Source organism: Ruditapes philippinarum, unplaced genomic scaffold (assembly GCF_026571515.1).
Source record: "Ruditapes philippinarum isolate M1 unplaced genomic scaffold, ASM2657151v2 ctg14586_1_1_1_1, whole genome shotgun sequence".
Classification (NCBI taxonomy): Eukaryota; Metazoa; Mollusca; class Bivalvia; order Venerida; family Veneridae; genus Ruditapes; species Ruditapes philippinarum.
The window spans coordinates 1-21,745 of NW_026865419.1; the positions used below are offsets into that span (position 1 = coordinate 1).

The 21,745-nt window shown below is 31.1% G+C and overlaps 1 protein-coding gene across 3 annotated transcripts; it reads left to right on the forward strand.

Moving 5' to 3' along the window:
- Nucleotide 1: 1 nt before the first annotated feature.
- Nucleotides 2-21,389, forward strand: LOC132728940 (fibrillin-2-like; the record flags this gene model as incomplete). 3 transcript variants are annotated; one of them, XM_060714663.1, is given in 35 exon segments in its annotated part: nucleotides 2-92; nucleotides 1,281-1,436; nucleotides 1,783-1,977; nucleotides 2,563-2,814; nucleotides 3,000-3,189; nucleotides 3,458-3,627; nucleotides 3,949-4,125; nucleotides 4,604-4,729; nucleotides 5,245-5,376; nucleotides 5,830-5,964; nucleotides 6,197-6,310; nucleotides 6,556-6,810; nucleotides 7,125-7,247; nucleotides 7,471-7,596; nucleotides 8,018-8,143; nucleotides 8,720-8,851; nucleotides 9,234-9,311; nucleotides 9,996-10,166; nucleotides 10,619-10,738; nucleotides 11,062-11,184; nucleotides 11,586-11,711; nucleotides 11,898-12,014; nucleotides 13,376-13,636; nucleotides 13,744-13,850; nucleotides 14,215-14,371; nucleotides 14,797-14,916; nucleotides 15,213-15,491; nucleotides 15,899-16,180; nucleotides 16,736-17,017; nucleotides 17,415-17,696; nucleotides 18,255-18,536; nucleotides 18,913-19,194; nucleotides 19,441-19,470; nucleotides 20,277-20,392; nucleotides 21,328-21,389. In XM_060714663.1, coding segments are annotated over 35 exon segments (5,777 nt in total), but the record flags the coding sequence as incomplete, so codon positions are not given.
- Nucleotides 21,390-21,745: the final 356 nt, after the last annotated feature.

Below are 21,745 nucleotides of genomic sequence, written 5' to 3' on the forward strand. Positions count from 1 at the left end.
AAACCTAACAGATGCTACTGCATTTACGGCGTTTGCTGCAAGGGACAATACCAATGCATCTGTACATGTGGAGCTAAACAAAGCACGGAACGGTAATCATGCATTCCAGTCGGCATATATTGTATAAATCGGATGTTTAAATGATGGTTTTGAGCTTTCTAATGTTCTATCTATCTTATTTGTGTTTCATGATAGCTACGTTATCATAAAAGTTATGAAAAGCCGACTTTGATTGTAGGAAGACACATACGGATATAGGGGTATGTTAATAATAACGTTATTAAAAACGGTAACATATTAACTTATTCTTCCAACACCATTCAAGTTTTGTCAATCAATACTTTATTTGTTAGCGCAAAAAATAACAATCAGTAAACTAATAACGATAAAAGAATAAGCTACATTGCTATTATAGTGTAACTTCCGAATTCGGAACTTCTGAAATCCGGACACTTCTGAAAATCGAACATTTTTCAGGGTCGCGAAATTTCTCCTTCTGTTTCCTATATTACATAGCTCTGAATTCCGGAAATTCTGAATTCCGAACACATTTCTGGTAAAATTTGGGTTATATGAATTCAAATTTTCTTCCACAATCCGGAAATTGAAAAAGGTGTGAATGAATATTAAAAATTGAGATAATAAATCCTTTAACATGTCAGTATTTTCCAATTAGCAAAAATCATTTATCTTGACACCTATTAGAATCTGAACCTGTCAAGCATGTAAAACACTTGATTAAAGTGTGAAAATTAAAAAAACAATGAGAAGTATAATGTGATGAAAAACAATAAATTACAGGTTTATAATAAGCTGGTACAACGTGAAATATTGCTCCTAAATAATTATACATTATGATTTTGTCTAAAGAAATTCAGTTGAAGGTGAAAATGAATTTTAACATACAATTTAAATGTAGTTGTAAACTTGTTAAAAGTCCAATAATTCTTCAATTTTATGAATAAAATCAACTTCATATATCTTTGATCAAGTCTCACTGAAAGAATTGATGTTTAATGTTTCTACTTGTTCAGATAATCCCAAACTTCTGAATTCCGGAAACTTCCAAATTCCAAATGTTTTGGCTAGTCCCATAGGTGTTCCGTATTCAGAAGTTACACTGTAATAATTTGCTTTAACAATTTCGACCAATATTTAAAGTCAAATGGCATAAAATGATGATTGCTCTGTTGGTAAGGATTGAGTAAAGAATAATCAAAATGTTTTTTAGTATTACAGCTCGGGTCATGTTTAAAGCAAAATTTATTTGTGAATTATAGGTTTGATAATTAGTGCTAACCAAGTGGACATAACAAATCAATACAATGCTGGCTCAAATAAAGATTTGGATGATCCCTTTACATATTCAACTCCCGAAGCCAATCTAATTCTAGCACGAAGGGATAATGCATTAAGCGTTCTCTTTCCATCCTCAGGTATTTGTTTTACGTATTATTTCAGTATTATAGTTGAATATTGATTCTTAAATGATTTTTCCATGTACATAATTTCTTATTCACTTAGTGAAGCAAAATGCTCTATGTTTTCTTCTTTTGACATATATTCCTTTCTTACAAAATTGGAAATATAAATGATTATGTATAGGAATTTTAGTTCTACACCTAATCAGTTTCAGTATTTCCTGCTTTTGAAAAATTATTGGCATTGCTTCTCCTTTTTTGCGTTTGAAATAAAATTATATTTGATCTTGATACACTTTGTTGCAACCTAGCGACATCTATGATTAAATAACCATCACCAAAACTGTTGTATTTCTTTTAGGCATATCGCTGAACATATCTGTGAGTGTACAAATGTTGTCTATAAGTACCATTATACCAAATGCACTGAATAACGTCACAAGCGGACTCCTTGGTAACTTTGATGGGAATCCATACAACGATTTGATGATGCCTAATGGCACTGTTATAAACGCAAATTCCTCAGAGCGACATATATTTGATTACGGGAAGACATGTAAGAAAATGGTCTAAATTTAATAACACATTAGATTGTTTAATATATTGCTTAGTTTGCGGTTTGTACACTTACATTGCTGAATTTATATAATGGACTTGCCCTGCTTTGAATTCGAAACAATCCATTCTAATTGTATGGGTTTCAATATCAAAATACAAGAATTGAACTTCTCGGCTTTTGACTGAACGGATGGTTATCAACAGTATACTGGCCGCACTGTTTCACCAGGTGTCAAAGACATATTTATTGACAACTTTTTGATGAACCATATGTCATCGATTTCAATGTCTGAAATGTATATATCATCACAGTTTGTAATAATCATATATTTTTCACATATGGAAGTGCGACAGTTAACATTGTGAAATGTCAAGTTGATAAATAAGTTCTTTGAAGAAATCCCGCATATTACATGTTTAGTCTTTTATGTTTTAGCTACACGGAAGACATTGCTGTAGTTTTTCATAAAATTCTCAATGTATTTTACAAGGTAGCTATGAATTTTATCCATAACATACATATAAATATGCGCCATATAAGATAAAAAAATCACAAATTTATATGTTATGTTTTACACAATAGGGGAGATTGATGGAAAAAAGTCTGTGTTTGTATATGAAGATGGCAAATCGCATGAAGATTATCAAAATAATTCTTTCACTCCAAGATTTCTGGATGAGGTTGATGTTGATAAACGAGCACAAGCTGAGCAAGACTGTAATGGCGCCGAGAATATTGAATGTGTTTTTGACCTCGTATTCACAGAAAATAAAGAAGTTGCAAATGCTACTAGAATTTTGAAGACTGAAGCGGATCAGGACAGACATGAAATTAGTAAGGGTCATCTGATTAAATATATTTGTTTATTTTATACTGTATTTAAAAAAACGTATTGTTTGGTTTACAGACATTTCGTTTGTGACATTTTTTCCAAATTTTTATACCGTATGCTTTTTATTTCGTACTTAATATCAAAACAATCTTTGTAATATTATGCTGAATCTTTTATGTATTTTTAGATGAAATTCAACCAACACTTACTGTATGTGAACTCGTCAATGCAACTTTGGGAAAGAAAGTTACATGCCAATTAAGTTTTGAAGATGGACATGATATTTATTTTATAGCTAATAACGCCAATGCTCAGATTAACAAAACATTGTCGACAGTGGAATACATGCAGTCTAACACCCACCCAGTTAATATTCAGTATGTCTATTTTTATAAATGTTCGATTTTATATCTACTTTCATTATTATTTTTAATGTATTTAATGAATGTAAAGCACATAATTACTTATAATTATAAATTGAATATTTTTATTTACTTATTGTACTGTATGTTTATTGCATAATAAAGCTTTAGTTATAAGCTTATTGCAGTATGGAATGTTTTTTTAATTAAAAATTGAAAAATAATAAATATTGCTTTATTAAGTAAGTATGCTTTTTAAAAGTATTTTAATTTTAATTTTTAGACTTGCTGTGAATAATAGTAATAATCGTTCTTCGACCGTTATGGTAATAAATGTTCTACTGTGTACTGGATGTAGTGGACATGGTGTTTGTTCTAATGTTACGAGAGATGACCAGCAACAAACAGAGTACTTTAAATATTCCGAATGTATCTGCGAATCTCCATATGATGGTAATGATAACATGATTGCAAAATTTCAGATTATGTTATGTTTATCTGCTTATTTCTTTTTTAATGATTTATAAAAAGTGAAAGTAAGTTTTTTAAGAACGTTTACCGATCTTTTTGTACAATAACGTGCTAGAAATTGTTCGTCAACATCACTTTCTTTAAAACATTTTCTTCTAAATAAGGGAATCTTTGTATTCTTTCAACATGTTTGTAGAATACAATGCAATGAATGTCCTGGATTTTAAATATATTTTTAGTAATGTCATGGATGAAAATATAACTGGATAGTGATTTACTTAGATTTAAAATCTCTTTTTAAAGGTCCTGACTGTGAAAATGAAATAGATTGGTGTTCAACGAATCCTTGTTCATTAGAAAGAGAATGTATAACTCTTAGTGCCAGTGAGCAGCTTAGCAAAGGCAAGTCATATACTTGTGCTGACTGCCCTGAGGGATACGTCAAAGACATGGAAGATTCTGATATCGACGAGTGTATAGGTGAATAACAAAAAACAAAACAAAATTCTATGTTGATAACATTATTCTTATGATTTTATAAACACATTATCAGATTAATTATGCTGATTACTATTAAAAATAATCTTAAACGAATAATTTAATTTCCATTGTATATCATTATCTTATGTATAATGTGCTTTAAGTAACGATAGCAGATTATGCACATTGAATCCTGATGCATGTATGAAAAAGTATTCAAAGTATTAGTACATTTATTCAAAGGTATGTTTGTAAAAGATTAAAAGATGGAACATAACAAAAAGGCATCGCCGTCTCAAACAAATTATTAGATTTGGTTTCTTTTAAACGGTCAATTTGTTTCACAAAACATTGTAATTTATCTCTGATATGTAATAGAGATATTTGAAAGCAAACATGAATCTTAACTAACTACTAAAATCAAAATGTTCTAATGGACCTAGCAGACACTGTATCAAGTGCTTCATTCTTATTATAGATGTTGATGAATGTTCTGAGAAGACAACAGAATGCGAACACATATGTGTTAACACGGAGGGTAGTTTTGAATGTTCATGCTACACAGGGTATCGGGTTAGTACAAGGAACACAAGCAAGTGTAACGGTAAGAGTATCATTATTATTGTTATGACTGATCACATTTTTGACTTTTTTATTCGTAACATCTTTGCTTCGTTATTATTTAATTTAGAAATAAAAGTAATCCAGGACAAAGAAATTTAGACACAGGGAGGGAAAAGTACATCAAATGATTAGTGTACAAGTGTACTGTACCGTACATTATAATGAAAATTATGCTTGACTCTACTCGACTCAGTTCTATTATTTGAACCTTTCAACTGACTAAGGAAATCCAATATCATCAATTGAAATATTTTGAATTTGGTATATACCGTTTTTAAATGTAACTCTTTGTTATTCACTTTGTATTTTGAGCATTTCATGGGAACTTTGAATAGTCAAGATTTTACATCACTAATTTTTGATTTAAGCAGTTTGTTACAAGTTAACATTAAGGTCCAATAAAAAAATGATGTTTGCACTATAAATTGACTTTTTCATTCTTCTTTTTATATTTTTATAACTTATGTTTCATATTTTCATTTAAATGTATTTCAGATGTAAATGAATGCGAAGAAGCCTTGGATAATTGTTCACACTTATGTGTAAACAATCCAGGTGGGTTCTCCTGCCAATGCCATGATGGATATAAACTTCAAGATGACGGTTCGACTTGTACTGCTGATAGAGGTATTTATGTTGATCTTGACATCTTCAATACAAACACCTCATACGTATTTACAAATTCAGTTGCATGGTGGCGTGTTATTTTAAAATGTACGTGAAGCAACCTCTCACTTATTGATATCATTTATAGCTTTCAATTAAAGCGACTCGCTCAAACTGTAATGTCAATATGTAAAGTACAAAATTTTAATAGAAGTCACTAATACATGTATATGTTACCAAAACTGACAAAGGTTTAATGATTAAAATCTCAAGGAAATGTAAAACTTTCATTTATGTTAAATGGAGATAAGTTCACTTGTTAAAATGCTTTAATCTTTTTTATATCAACAACTGGAACATATCTTTATAAATGTTACAAAGCAGGAAATCTGTTTGACAATATGCAAATATGGTTCGTGTTTCCATGTGTTATTTATATCATATTTTAATGCCTATAACATTTTGAATTTTAAGAAACAGGCGTTTGTAATAATTCAAGTGAAAGTAAATGCGCAAATACTGGCGGATGCACTCTTGAAGCTAATGGAATTGCAAAATGTTTCTGTGACAGAGGGTTGGAGTTGGATGCTAATGGTGTCGCTTGCAATGGTATTGCTGAAATCACATTTTTTTAAAAGAACTCAAATTTTTTTTTTAGAATAAACGAAGTACTTTAATAGAAAAAATAATCAGTCAGACATATCTATATTCGACAAAATGTTATATTATAAGAACAGAAAATTATTGAATACTTATTTTACCGGTATGTTGAAAACGTACACTTTTATAAATGAAATCTAAAATCATTTGTTTTATTATTTTATGTGTAATGTTTATATAGATATAGATGAATGTGCACAGAATGTTTGTCCCCAATTATGCACGAATAATCATGGAAACTTCACCTGTTCTTGCTTTACCGGTTATTATTTGAACGGATTAACCAACTGTGAAGGTACGAATAGATATTTGATATACCTAAAATTTAAGGTGATTATTGTGAAAATTGATTACTTATTTCTTTCTTGATTCCATTCCTCTAAATGATTTACAAATCATTTATTAAGTTTTCTTTTCAATTCCATACTTATTTTCATGTATATTATATCGCCTTGAAATGAGCATAATAGATTACACTGTACACGTAATGACACTGTTAATTTATGTTTATGAATACACGACATGTTTTTGACATTCTAGCATGTGCTGCTACACGATGGGGTGAAAACTGTGAAAAGGAATGTGTTTGCACTGGTAGAGGTGCGCAAATATGTGACCCTGTAAAAGGATGTTTGTGTGATCCTGGATGGGAAGGCGATACTTGTGATGAAGACATCAACGAATGTGATGTCGCTAATATTTGCAAAGACCCGATGAAGGAATGCACCAATAATTTAGGATCATATCTTTGTCAGTGCATGAATGGATTTCAGGAAATAAATGGAACATGTGAAGGTATAGTTAGTTATTTAGATCATCAATCAAGACAATAGAAATACAAATGATGTTTTATCAATATTCGTATGGCGTTAAATATTCTTAAAGGGTATTTAATTAAATTATGAGATGGCATTGAATCCTTATTCAAAACAAACTCATTCGGAGTATCGTTTATATATTTATAAATGTGATAGATGGTATTGTTAAATGCAAATCATGTTGTTAAAATTACAAAAATCAGACAATTTTGAAATACTGAAATATGATTTAACTAGTTTAGGGACTTAACAAGTAAAACGTTTATAGGAGTCATTGTCATTTCATTGTAGATATAAACGAGTGTGCAAGTCCAATACTTCATGACTGCATGCAAGAATGTAACAATGCCTTCGGTGGATATACATGTGGATGTTTTGAGGGATATGTCGAGATAAATGAAACATCTTGTGCAGGTAAATATTTACTTCTAAATGTCCTGTACCGTTTACATATATTATCATTTCTGAATAGTTTCTCAGTGTTATGTTTTGCTTTTGAAGATTATGACGTACATTGTGTCTATTATGACAATATTTTAATGATATACATGTTATTCACCGTTTATCCTTGTGAAACTTTCAACTTAGAAAATTTAAATCGATATCAAGACCTGTAACTTTTTTCATACCGTTCTAGATATCGACGAATGTGAACAGGGAACGGCTGATTGTGAACAAAATTGCATCAATGAACCTGGGTTTTACAATTGTTACTGCAATACAGGGTATATTCTAAATGATGATAGATCTTCTTGTGAGAAAGGTTTGTAATACTACTTATAATTCAGCAACCGGCATAAAATATTCCTTTGACATAAATAACATAAAAACAGATTTATAATAAAAGTATAATGTAATGAAATTTTATTAGCTATATACTGATAATGTAAATAGTGTTTGGCAATACTATTGAGAACGCTGCTATTTAATAAAAATGTCATTATGACACATACATACTTTTCTCTGTCAAATTTCACATACACTGTACCTTAAAATTTAACTGAAAACATATTTCAAGTATATATAAATACATTACCTTTTGTTCCAGAAATCGCGATACTTGTTTAATGGTTCCTATTGATTTTATATCAATTTTACTAATTGTAGCAAACTGAATGTCACTTTTGTCTTCATTTTACTAAAAATAAATTATGTTTTTACTTCAGAACCCTATCTGTTTTTAGTTTCAGATCCATGTTTGCAGTTACAGAACTTGAACTGTTCCCATCACTGCATTGCTCTTGATGTAGGTTATGCTTGTGGGTGTAGAAAAGGGTTTCAAATCTTATCTGATAAAGAGACATGTTCAGGTAATAACGACAATGTGTTACTATATTTAAAGCAGGTAAATTACTTTTGTAGAAATGTGTTCACTTGAACTGTTAAACACATTGTCCGTGAAAAACTGCAAGCTTGGCTGCAAAAGAATATTTCGAAATATTCATGTATTTTTTAAGTTTGTGCATTCAAAATAATATAAATCCATATAAATTTCACTATGTAGAGTATTCATATAAGTCTTCAGTATTTAAAACAACATAATAATTCTTATAAACATTTATCAACCGTTTAATAAAAATGCTAATGCCTTTATTATAATTAGAGTTACTTAAGAAAATATTTCAGCCATCAATACTTGAATTTGTAGATGTCAATGAATGTACCGACGCCGATCTTAATCTTTGTGATAAGGTTGCGTCCTGCAGAAACACGTACGTGTCTTTCACTTGTGAATGTCCAACAGGGACAAAACTTGCAAATGACAAAAGGATATGCTTAGGTTATCTACAAACATTTCTTATCGTAATCAAATACAGTTACACGTTTATTCTGTTACTTAAGAAAATATTTCACATAAGCCTTATTATCAATACTTGAATTTATAGATGTCAATGAATGTACCGACGCCGATCTTAATCTTTGTGATAAGGTTGCAACCTGCAGAAACACATACGGGTCTTTCACTTGTGAATGTCCAACAGGGACAAAACTTGCAAATGACAAAAGGACATGCTTAGGTAATCTTCAATCATTTCTTATCGTAATCAAATACAGTTACATGTATGTTCTGTTAGCTATGGTGCATTACATTTAGATTTACATTTGAAATCCTTGCAACTGTAACTGACACTATACTTATGAAATATTTGTATGATATTGTCTTGTATGAAAGCTTGTATACAATTTGCAATTCAATAAGCATGACTGCTTTATACCAAAGTCAGTGAATTATTGTACAATTAAGTGGAGATATTTCAAGGAGTTTGAGTTTTGCAAAACACATTTAACAAATTGATATGAACTCATTCAATCTACTTTTATCGTAAATTGTAGAATATTTTTGTTATATACTATGTATATCATGATTCTACATATTGCTCTCTTCAAATATATTTACAGTATGTGATGATTTCCATTTTGGTAAGGAATGTTCTCAGACATGCAGCTGTTTACACGGAGTTTGTGATAAGAAAACTGGTATATTTCAATATTAAAATATCCATGTTACTTTTCACCAGTTTGCTACATATTGTCTATATAATAACTACAAATGTGTATTGGAGTTTGTGACTTCAATTAAAACGATTTAATAAGTTTAGTCATTGTCATCATTGAAATGTCTTTGTAATAGTCATGTTTCTCATAATATATGTATTGTTTAATTGGATACAACAACTTACACGGGAATGGGGTTATCATTCCAGAGAATTGGGACAGAAATTTCTTTTTTGAAAAAAAAAAGAAACACAACAACAATTAAGACTCGAAAAGTCGTTTACATAAAATTTATTTAAGAAAAACACATTCTATACATTTTTATTTTTGTAGCAATAGTGCATTTTCGTCTCCGAAAGAATATGTGAAAATATGTATGACATTAGTTTACGTAGTATGATATCATGATTTTACTTGTGCAAAGTCAGGTCTTGGTTCTTTCTTTGTTTGTCATCACGATAGGCACTGATGAAATTGTACTCAAGTCATAGCATGAAATTCAGGCGTTGAATTTGCTTATTCATAACGTACGCGCTATTTCGTATTCTAAACAGAAGTACATAAAAATCAACAGACTGGAACCAAGGCTACGTAAGGGATTGCGGTGTTATCCATAAAAAAGAAATACGTTTAAGTAAATGAATAGTTTACGTTTTTCTGTTCCAGGTTGTGTATGTGATTCTGGTTGGATTGGAAATAACTGTAACATTGACGTTGACGAATGTACAGCTGGTCTTCTACGGTGTTCTGCTGCTAATACCAGATGTGTTAATACTGCAGGCGGAGCGATTTGTACCTGCAATGCTGGTTATATGAATATCTCTAATCAGTGTATCGGTAAAAATTGCAATAAATATGTATTTTTGTTTTACAACAGAAATTATATTTAATCACTTTATATATGATATTTATGAGTGCTTTAATAATCATTTTCTGTTCAATCGAGTCGACTTACTAAGCAAAATCTGATATTTAACATTTACGTTTGAAAGGACGGAAAAGATATGCATGAACAAATTTTTCCTATATGTTATAGATATGCATTTACTTGTCGTTGCCACATTTATGGTCGATGAGTTTTAGATTTGAGAAAAAAAAAAACAATATTTTAATGAATGAGTTTAAATGTTTTATTATTTATTTAATTTTATCCATTTCGTATAGAAGAAAAGGTTACTGTTAAATGATCGTGATTTATTCATTTCTTATATTATCTATTTTACCCGCTAGCATCGAATCAAACAGAAAACTTTAGATAAAAAACTAGAACAAAAAATCTTAATTTATAGATGTAGATGAGTGTAAAGATTCTGCAATGAATACATGTGATCAAGTTTGTATCAACAATAACGGAAGCTACACCTGTAAATGTCAACAAGGTTTTACCATGTTTGAAGGATCATGTCAAGGTAAGATCAGTTTTAATGTCGACTCAAAAAGCAACTGTTTTAAATTTCTTTCAAATAAAGTAATATGACAAGATGGGGAACGATAAAAACAGAAGCAGATAGTTGGCAGTTACAGAATAAATTGTCTTCATTATAATAACATATCAACACAAATGAATGTATATCTTTTTTTAAACTTTTGTTTTAAGTTTTTGTTTAGTTTTTGTTTAATACTCCGAAACAAGGTGAAATTATATTGACATATCATATTTTTGAGTCTGCTGACAATTCTTTTTTGAAAGGAAATAAACAAAAGCAAAAATAGAATAAAACTTCTATTCTAGATATCGATGAGTGTAGCGGAATAAATGACTGTGATCAGATATGTGATAACACAATAGGAAGCTATAGATGCTCTTGTCACGATGGATATGCTCTTAATCTAACAGAAAGAAAATCATGCAGTCGTAAGTATTACTATGAAAAATAAAATTGAAATTCAATGATTTTTAAGAGAAACTTCTTTCAAGTGCTATTCATTTATTATTTCAACTACAGTTATTAAAAAAAGAGATGTAAGTTCGTATGCGTTTAGGCCTACAAAGAATTGTTGTTATTAGACACGCTTGACAATATTTGAAAGAAAAAAAAAATTCCGGACATGACGAACTGGAATTTTAACTTTATTCAAGTTTGTATTATTTATTATTGTTTATTATTGTTATCATTATTAGCTTATTTTAATACTTGTTATTATTATTATTTTTATTATTTTCAATATTATTACTCAAGCGGATTTTTAGTATGAATGTCATATGTTTACACAGACATTTATCTTCAAAATTACATATAGAGACTTAATTTTCAGCCGTGCATGTGTGTACAGAAGATAAGTCATTGACATGTGGGGATAACGCATTATGCATGATGCAGGGCGGTGAGATAGAATGTCGTTGTAATAAAGGATATGTAAAAAAGAATGACATCTGTGTTGGTAAGTTATAGTAAAAATACAAACAAAATACAGGTTTTTGATACGCATAACAGTATTTTTGTAAAAGAGTCATAGTATGAAATTTATCAAACAATTTATCATTTTTGGATTTACTTTTTTTTATTTTAGTTTAGCTTCTTTTTCACATTACATATAGCATTTAAACATATTATACACTTCTTTCAGACATAAATGAATGCAGTGAAACGCCTTGTTCCCACAATTGCATCAATACTAACGGCAGTTACACGTGCAATTGTCAAATCGGATATTTCCTTAAGGAAGACAAGGTCACATGTCAAGGTTAGTGATTCACAAGGAATACCACCAAATTCGTTTTCTTTGTGTGATTTTTATGCCCCCACATAGTGGGAGCATATAGCGTTGCACTTGTCCTTGTCCGTCCGTCCGTACGTCTGTCCATCCGTCCGTCCGTCCGTACGTCCCAAAATCTTGTGAACGCAACTCCTCTTAAACCGGATGGCAGATTTTGCTTAAACTTTCAGGGATGATCAACCTTAATGTGTAGATGGTAGTAAAGGAAGGAATTTTCGCTGCGACCAAATTTAACCGAATTATGGCCCTTTGTTGATTTTTTTCACCATATACCATATAGAAATTTTGTGAACGCAACTCCTCTTAAACCGGATGGCAGATTTTGCTTAAACTTCCAGGGATGAACAACCTTAATGTGTAGATGGTAGTAAAGGAAGGAATTTTTGCTGCGACCAAATTTAATAGAATTATGGCCCTTTGTTGATTTTTTCACTATATACCACATAGAAATTTTGTGAACGCAACTCCTCTTAAACCGGATGGCAGATTTTGCTTAAACTTTCAGGGATGATCAACCTTAATGTGTAGATGGTAGTAAAGGAAGGAATTTTCGCTGTGACCAAATTTAACAGAATTATGGCCCTTTGTTGATTTTTTCACTATATACTATGTAGAAATTTTGTGAATGCAACTCCTCTTAAACCGAATGGCAGATTTTGCTTAAACTTCCAGGGATGAACAACCTTAATGTGTAGATGGTAGTAAAGGAAGGAATTTTTGCTGCGACCAAATTTAACAGAATTATGGCCCTTTGTTGATTTTTTCACTATATACTATGTAGAAATTTTGTGAATGCGACTCCTCTTAAACCTGATGGCAGATTTTGCTTAAACTTTCAGGGATGAACAACCTTAATGTGTAGATGGTAGTAAAGGAAGGAATTTTTGCTGCGACCAAATTTAATAGAATTATGGCCCTTTGTTGATTTTTTCACTATATACCATATATAAGTTGTCAGTGGGGGCATCCGTGTCCTTTGGACACAGTTCTAGTCTTGTTTAAATCTGATCTGAAAGTAGACATACAAATTAGCTGTGATTTTTACATTAAAGGGATTTCGTGTTGCCACGCTTTTCGCTCAAATCGGGCTAAGAATGGCACCAAAATATGATTTTCTTATCTTTTGCATATTTCTCTGTTTTCAGTGCTCCAGTTGATCAACGTAAGACATTAAAATGTTTATGTTTTACGCTTTTGGATCTCATTGGAGTACCTTGAAGGTTTAAGAGATATAAAGTCATATTTTTAACAGCAAGAAAGTCTGATATTCCATCGGATAAATGATATACAATTCATATTTTTAACTCATCGAGTCATCGTATTTTCAGTTTGTGACTTATTCAAGTATGGCACAAATTGTGAAGACATCTGCACTTGCGTAGAAGAAAATACGGACTCCTGTGACCCCAAGACTGGTCAGTGTTACTGTAAAAATGGTTGGACTGGTGATGAATGCGATGATGATGCCGATGAATGTATGAATAATGATGATGTTTGTCCTTTCAATTCTGAGTGTTATAACACACCTGGCAGCTTTAATTGTAAATGCAACATAGGATATCTTCAAGTAGCCTCCGGGGAGTGCAAAGGTATTGCTTTATATTTTTCTTACCAAATTATGGAAATTACAACTACATTATAAAAAATTATGTGATGTTTATGTGATATTGATTTATGGAATAACAATATATTTCAGTGTGTGATAACCGAAACTATGGAGAAAACTGTAACAGTATTTGCAATTGCCACATTGAAAACACAGACTCCTGCAATCACACAAGTGGCGCATGTATATGCAAAGAGGTAAAAGTTCACCTAAATACAAATGTTTTCAAAAACTGTATATATCATTTTTAAATTACAAAATTAATGTACTTAAAAGTTGTTTTAAGTATTTGTTTACATCGGAAATAATACAAATGTACTTTTTTGTGTTACACATCTCTTTTTTTAAAAAATGCCACAGAAATACATAAAATGATGTGGTATCGTGATGGTAGAATCATTGACATTTGTATTGCAAATTATTTTCAGAATTCAAATACCAACTACTTTATATTTCTTGGATAAAGTCTTGAATAATGTATCAAAACACTATAATTTATCATTTTGACACCTACAGATGATAAGAGTTTTTTTTTTCATTGTGACTTTTTGTATAATGTAGGGATGGGCAGGGGAAACATGTTTGGATGACATAAACGAATGTAAAAGTGATCCTGATCCATGTATTGATGTATCACATTCTATCTGTGAAAATAGAAATGGGTCCTATGAATGCATTTGTACAACAGGATTTCGTGGTTTTGAGAATCTCTGCAGTGGTAAGGCATCCAAACATTTCAAATCATAGCTTATCGTAGGTTCATTACAAAAAACATCGAAATAAAATACCAAACAACTATTCGAATGACAGTATTCGCAGTCTATGTAATAAAAAAGATAAGTGGCGTTACAAAAATATAATAAAATGATATATAATTTTCTATTTCCAAGCAGTTCGGCTTTGAACAGTTATGTCTATTTTTCTAGTCATCTTGATAAAATACGTGCTTTTTTAGCTTATTTTCATTCCTATACTTTCAGACATGAAGTTCATAAAATATATCCCGTCTTGGTCAACCCATATATTTATGTAGAAGATATATAGAAATATCCGTAATATCCATTCTAAAGGTAGCCTTTATATGTTCTTAGCACAAAATGAATTGAACTTGTTTGATATAAAATGTCCATGTAAATCTTCTAGATATCAATGAATGTAAAGAGGATGCGTTTAACGCATGCGAACAGTCCTGTATCAATTCAATTGGAAGCTTTCATTGTGGTTGCTTCAATGGATATTTTATGGTTAATAATGTTTGTAAAGGTAAGATCTAGTTTTGTTGAAATTTGATGAGATACCTTATAGTTCAACAAATATATAACATAAATATGTCGAAACGAAGAGCTCGTATAAGACATAGTTTTTTAATAGACTTATTACATTGACCTACGTTTCATTGATATACCATGGTAGTATTATTTGCAATTAGTCCACACCCCTTAAAACATTTCAAAAGTAATCATTACTTTTTAACTATTATTCATAACGACTATCAATTTTTTTTCAAAATGCATATAGATTAACTTCGTAGTATGATATTTTAAATATTTTTCTCACAGAATGTTCTGGCAATACGTTTGGTGATAATTGTACGGAACAATGTGATTGTGTAGCAACAAATACTGAACATGTTCAACAGATGTGTGACACGGTGACTGGAAACTGTAGATGTAAATCTAACTGGAAAGGAGAAACTTGTGCGGAAGATGTTGATGAATGTGAGGATACAACATTGTGCAATGATAAAAACAATACTATGTGCGTAAATACTCTGGGCTGGTACCAATGCATTTGTATCAAAGGTTTCCAAGAAAATGCGGACGGACATTGCGTTGCAGGTAAATGTTACGTAAAACCCCTCTAGAAATCAATGAAAGAAATGAAAATTGATACAGTTTTTTTTTAATTAAAGGTGAAATTCACTTTATATGCAAATGACAAAACCAAACGATAAAAACATGTGTGTGTGTGTTTTCTGATTTTTTCATTAACCATAACAAATGTAGATTATATGTCTATATCCTATTGCTTTGACGTATGTCTAGTAATTTCTGATTTTATAAAACAATTATGTAAAAGGTGTTCGACTGGACAAGAAAATTGTCTTTTCTCATAGAGACGTACATGTAACTTCACATACAAGATTTGTGTAAGATTCAAAAAAATATTAAAATGTCCTGTAGTGAAAAGTAACAATAAGATCGTTCGTTTAATATTTATTTTTGTTATTTTTTTCCTTTAACAGAATGCCCCAGGAATACTTATGGTGAAAATTGTACAGAACAATGTAACTGCTTATCAATAAATGCTGAAAATGAAGAACAGACATGTGACACGGTAACTGGAAAGTGTATATGTAAATCTAATTGGAAAGGAGACACCTGTGTTGAAGATGTGAATGAATGTGAAGAAGACCCAACATTGTGTAGTGATAAGAACAATACAACATGTGTAAATACGCAAGGCTGGTACCAATGCGATTGTATCAAAGGTTTCAATGTTAATGCGGACGGACAATGCGTTGCAGGTAAATATTAAATAAAAAAACTAGAGTACTAGAAATTAATGCAGTGTATTACACAGCAATGCAGTATAGGTACGGATGTTCCTTTTTAAGGCTGGTACCAATGCGATGGTATAAAGGGTTAAAAGAAAATAAGCACGGAAAATGCATTACAGGTAAATTTAACGTCAAAACACCAAAATCAATGAAATAAATGAAATTGAAAAAGGTTTCTTTTTTAAAGATGTGTAAGGTGACATTCACTTTAATGCAATGACAATACCAATAGAAAATAGCATGTCTATGTCTTTTCTTATTTTCTTATTCACTTATATAGATTATATACGAGTATGTTGCTAGATCCCACTAGTATGTCCAGTAATTTTCGTTTTAAAAACGTTTTATGTCAAACATATTCGACTCGACAAGAAAGTCGCCTTTTCCAATAGAGACGTACATGTACCTCAAACATACGATTTGTGTTACATTCACAAAGAATATTTAGAATGGCCTATAGTGAAAAGTAACAATAAGATCGTTTCTTTTATATTAATTTTTGTTATAAATTACTTTTAATAGAATGTCCCAGCAACACATTTGGTGAAAATTGTACAGAACAATGTAACTGCCTAGCAATAAATGCTGAAAATGAAGAACAGACATGTGACACAGTGACTGGAAAGTGTAGATGTAAACCTAACTGGAAAGGAGAAACCTGTGCGGAAGATGTGAATGAATGTGACGAAGACCAAACATTGTGCAGTGATAAGAACAACACAACATGTGTAAATACGCACGGCTGGTACCAGTGCGATTGTATCAAAGGTTTCAAAGAAAATGCGGACGGACAATGCGTTGCAGGTAAATGCAACGTTACGAAAAGCGAAAATAATTAAAATTGACAAATGTTTTTTTTAAAGAGATTGAAGGTCAAATTCACTTTATATGCAAATTTTAAAACCTTAAGATAAAAACATGTGTGAGTCTTTTATTAAATTTTTCCCTTAAGCATAACTAACATAGATTATATTTCTATGTCCCACTGTTTTACGTATGTCTAGTAATTTTCGATTTTATAAACTGTTTATGAAAAAGATGTTCGACTGGACAAGAAAACCATGTTTTCTCATAGAGGCATAACTTCACATACAAGATTTGTGTAACACTCAGAAAGAATATTAAAAATGTCCTGTCGTGTAAATTAACAATAAGGACATCATTGTTTAATATTCAGTTTGTTATTAATTACCTTTAACAGAATGCCCCAGGAATACTTTTGGTGAAAATTGTACAGAACAATGTAACTGCCTACAAATAAATGCTGAAAATGAAGAACAGACATGTGACACAGTAACGGGAAAGTGTATATGTAAATCGAACTGGAAAGGAGAAACCTGTGCGGAAGATGTGGATGAATGTGAAGAAGACCAAACATTGTGCAGTGATAGGAACAACACAACATGTGTAAATACGCACGGCTGGTACCAATGCGATTGTATCAAAGGTTTCAAGGAAAATGCGGACGGACAATGTGTTGCAGGTAAATATTAAATTTAAAAAAACTAGAGTACTAAAAATCAATGCAGTGTATTACACAGCAATGCAGTATAAGTACGGATGTTCCTTTTTAAGGCTGGTATCAATGCGATGGTATAAAGGCTTTCAAAGAAAATGCGCACTGACAATGCGTTGCAGGTAAATGTAACGTACAAACGCTAGAGATCAATAAAAGAAATGAAAATTGATAAAGGTTTCTTTTTTCAAGATGTGTAAGGTGACATTCACTTTAATGCAAATGACAATACCAATAGAAAATAGCATTTCAGTGTCTTTTCTTATTTTTTAATTAACCAATTAACTTATATAGATTATATATATGTTTCTAGATCCCACTAGTATGTCTAGTAATTTTCGTTTTAAAAACGTTTTATGTCAAACATATTCGACTCGACAAAAAGTCGCCTTTTCTCATAGAGACGTACATGTACAACACGATTTGTGTTACATTCACAAAGAATATTTAGAATGGCCTGTAGTGAAAAGTAACAATAAGATCGTTTCTTTTATATTTATTTTTGTTATTAATTACTTTTAATAGAATGTCCCAGCAACACATTTGGTGAAAATTGTACAGAACAATGTAACTGCCTAGCAATAAATGCTGAAAATACCGAACAGACATGTGACACGGTGACTGGAAAGTGTAGATGTAAACCTAACTGGAAAGGAGACACCTGTGCGGAAGATGTGAATGAATGTGAAGAAGACATGACATTGTGCAATGATAAGAACAATACAACATGTGTAAATACCAACGGCTGGTATCAATGCGATTGTATCAATGGTTTTAAAGAAAATGCGGACGGACATTGCGTTGCAGGTATGTATTAGATAAAATACAACACTAAGATAAAGCATTGCAGTGTACTACAAAGTAATGCAGTATAGGAACGGATGTTCTTTTTAATATCTGAAAAAGAAATAAATTATAAGTAATTTCGTATAAGCATATCAAGATAAAAATATGTAAGTATTATATGCAGAATAAACTATGTTTTATGTACTTTACATTTCTTTTATGTATAGTTTTTTTATAAAAATTCTAGTTAATTTCTTTTTCATAACATCTTAACTAAACGATAATAGACAATAAAATCACCCTTTCTTTGAAAGACGTATACCACGTATTAGATACTTGTTTTGCAAAGAAGATGAAAAAGCACTGTGGTAAATTATTTTGATATAATTTTTCACAGAATGTTTCAACAATACTTTTGGTGAAAATTGTACGAAACGATGTGATTGTGTTGCAACAAATGCTGAAAATGTTAAGCAGATGTGTGACACAGTGACTGGAAAGTGTAGATGCAAATCTAACTGGAAAGGAGACACCTGTGCGGAAGATGTTGATGAATGTGAAGAAGATACCATATTGTGTAGTAATAAAAACAATACAACGTGTGTTAATACTCACGGGTGGTACCAATGCGATTGTATCAGAGGTTTCAAGGAAAATACGGACGGACAATGCGTTAGAGGTAAAGCCTACTGGAAAGATATCATTTTACATTAAATAAATACTGAGCAAACAAAATGAACAAAGATCATTTGTATGATGAACTAAAGTAATTTTGTATAGACAGAACTGGATTTAATAACTGAATTAGATTAAAAAGCACAATTCTATATAGTTTAAGATTTTTATGTCAATATGTCACTCGAAAATGATCATGCACGATTTGGAGTCAAACAATTGTTTACATTATTCTTCAATATTATTTCAGATAGCAGTTCTTCAACGGATATTCCTAAAGGTAAAAGAAATATCATATAGCATATATATTTACAATTAATTTTGATCTTTTTAAACGTTAAAGGTCGTTTGTTTCTATTATCATAGTTATCCTGTAATAAAATGTATTCTGGTTAGTAAAATTGACACTGTTGTAGACATGGTTTGATAGGACCTGTTCATAGACGATAGTGGTAATTGCAAAGTAGGAAAGAATAACAATAGTGTAATGAAGTACGGGTCAACATTTAACGGCTGCCAATACAGCAACCTGTATGTCTTATCACCAATTTGTTTCTATTAATAGATTTTATAACACTAACATAAAACGTGTAGTCACGTGAGTCTTACAATAGAACAGGGAGAAACTGCTTAAAACTAAATACAAAAATAAAATAGAATAGGTTTCATAAGGTATAAACACTCAGATAATTTGAAAGTTTCATTTCAAATATTATGCATGATTTATTTATCATAAAAAGCAACTCTTCAAACTTAGGAAAAAGTAACAGTATCCCTAAACTCATGACTTATCCATAGGGATACATTATTAATTCATGTTAAAGAAATTGCAATGTTGATTTTTAAGATGTCAATATTTGTACACTTTATTTCATTGAGCACCGTTATTATATGTTTGAATTTTTGAGATTACTGAAAAATAATTGTGGTTTTTAGTTATTAAATTTTTGATATGCTTTTATTTTCAGATTTTAAGGCCCTCTCCTACCATATGTATAATATTAAACTGATACAAATATAGGCGCCTGTTTCTAGCTATGTAGCATTTCAAACACGTTTTGAAGGCATTTTTTTGTCCTTTTTCAGTTGCTGGTGTAATGACATTTAATTTTAGTATTACAATTCACACAAACTCATTGGCTGGAAATAACTTGAAGTCAGCAAATTCCTTCGATATTGCTAGAGGGAAAGTGGAAAAAAGTGTAAATATGTTGTTTTTCTTCATAAGAAATTAGTATTGTAAATATCTTTTTACATATTAAACTAAAATGTACATTATTTTTATAAAAATTGTTTAAATATTTCTGTAAGAAAGACTCGAGTTCTAGATTGCATTAACAGTGTCCCCTCTTTTAGCATGGCTCTTAACTACTTTTAAGATTATAATGTATGTACATCTTTTTTAATAAATGAGAGCGTAATAAAGTTTTGTTATTAAATTAATTCAAAACATCAAAATACCCTTTTTTACTCACCTCTGACCACGAAGTGGTCAAGGTGAGGTATAGTGATGGGGCTATGTCCGGCGTCCGTCGTCGTGCGTCGTTCGTCGTCAACAATTGGGTTGTTAACAATCTAGCAGTCACAGTTTTATTTGGATCATCATCAAACTTTGTCAGAATGTTTATCTTAATGACACAGATCATCATCGAAGATGGGTAATCTCCGGTCAAAAACTAGGTCACAGGAGCTAACAATGGGAAAAGGTTGTTAACACTCTAGTGGCTGCAGTTTTGATCCAAATATTCTGGAAATCAGTCAGGAAGGTTGTTTTGATAGTTTCTAGGTCAAGTTCGAAGAAGGGTTATTTTCGGTCAAAAACTAGGTCACGGGAGCTAAAATAGAAAAATATTGTGAACACTCTAGTGGCTGCAGTTTTGATCCAAACATTCAGGAAATTTGTCAGGAAGGTTGTTTTGATGATTTCTAGGTCAAGTTTAAATAGGGGTCGTCTCCGGTCAAAAACTACGTCATACTGCCAAAATATGGAAAACATTTTTAACACACCAGAGATCACATCTTTGACTCAATTGTCATCAAACTTGGCCAGGATGCTTGTTTAAGACATTGCTTTGATGCGGTTGATACGTCAGGGGAGCGATCTAGGGCCATCATGGTCCTCTTGTTTCTTTTTCAGTTATTGGGATTTTACTCCCGTTATACAGCAGCTGTGATTCAAATATTTATTGTTGACTTAAAGTAAGTTCAAAACATAACAATTCATTATAATAATTTCAGCAACCGTAATTATATCAAATACCGTTAGCGTAGATGCATTTTATCTTTGATACATTTGCAAAAAGCAGAGAATAGATAAACTTAGAGCTAATCATGGCTAATTGTAGTTCATATATATGCTAGTGATTATTTTATATTTAGAGGTTATATTGCCAATGCATAATTGTGTTAGCGTAATGGACAATGCTTTGAAACAAGTTCGTTTTTGGATAAATGAAACGCAGCGTTCAATAATACAATAGTGTAAACCCCGTTTGTCTTCAACCGTTTGGTGTCCAATTGCTTGCCGTTATTTTTGGATATTGCTGAGGCTGCAT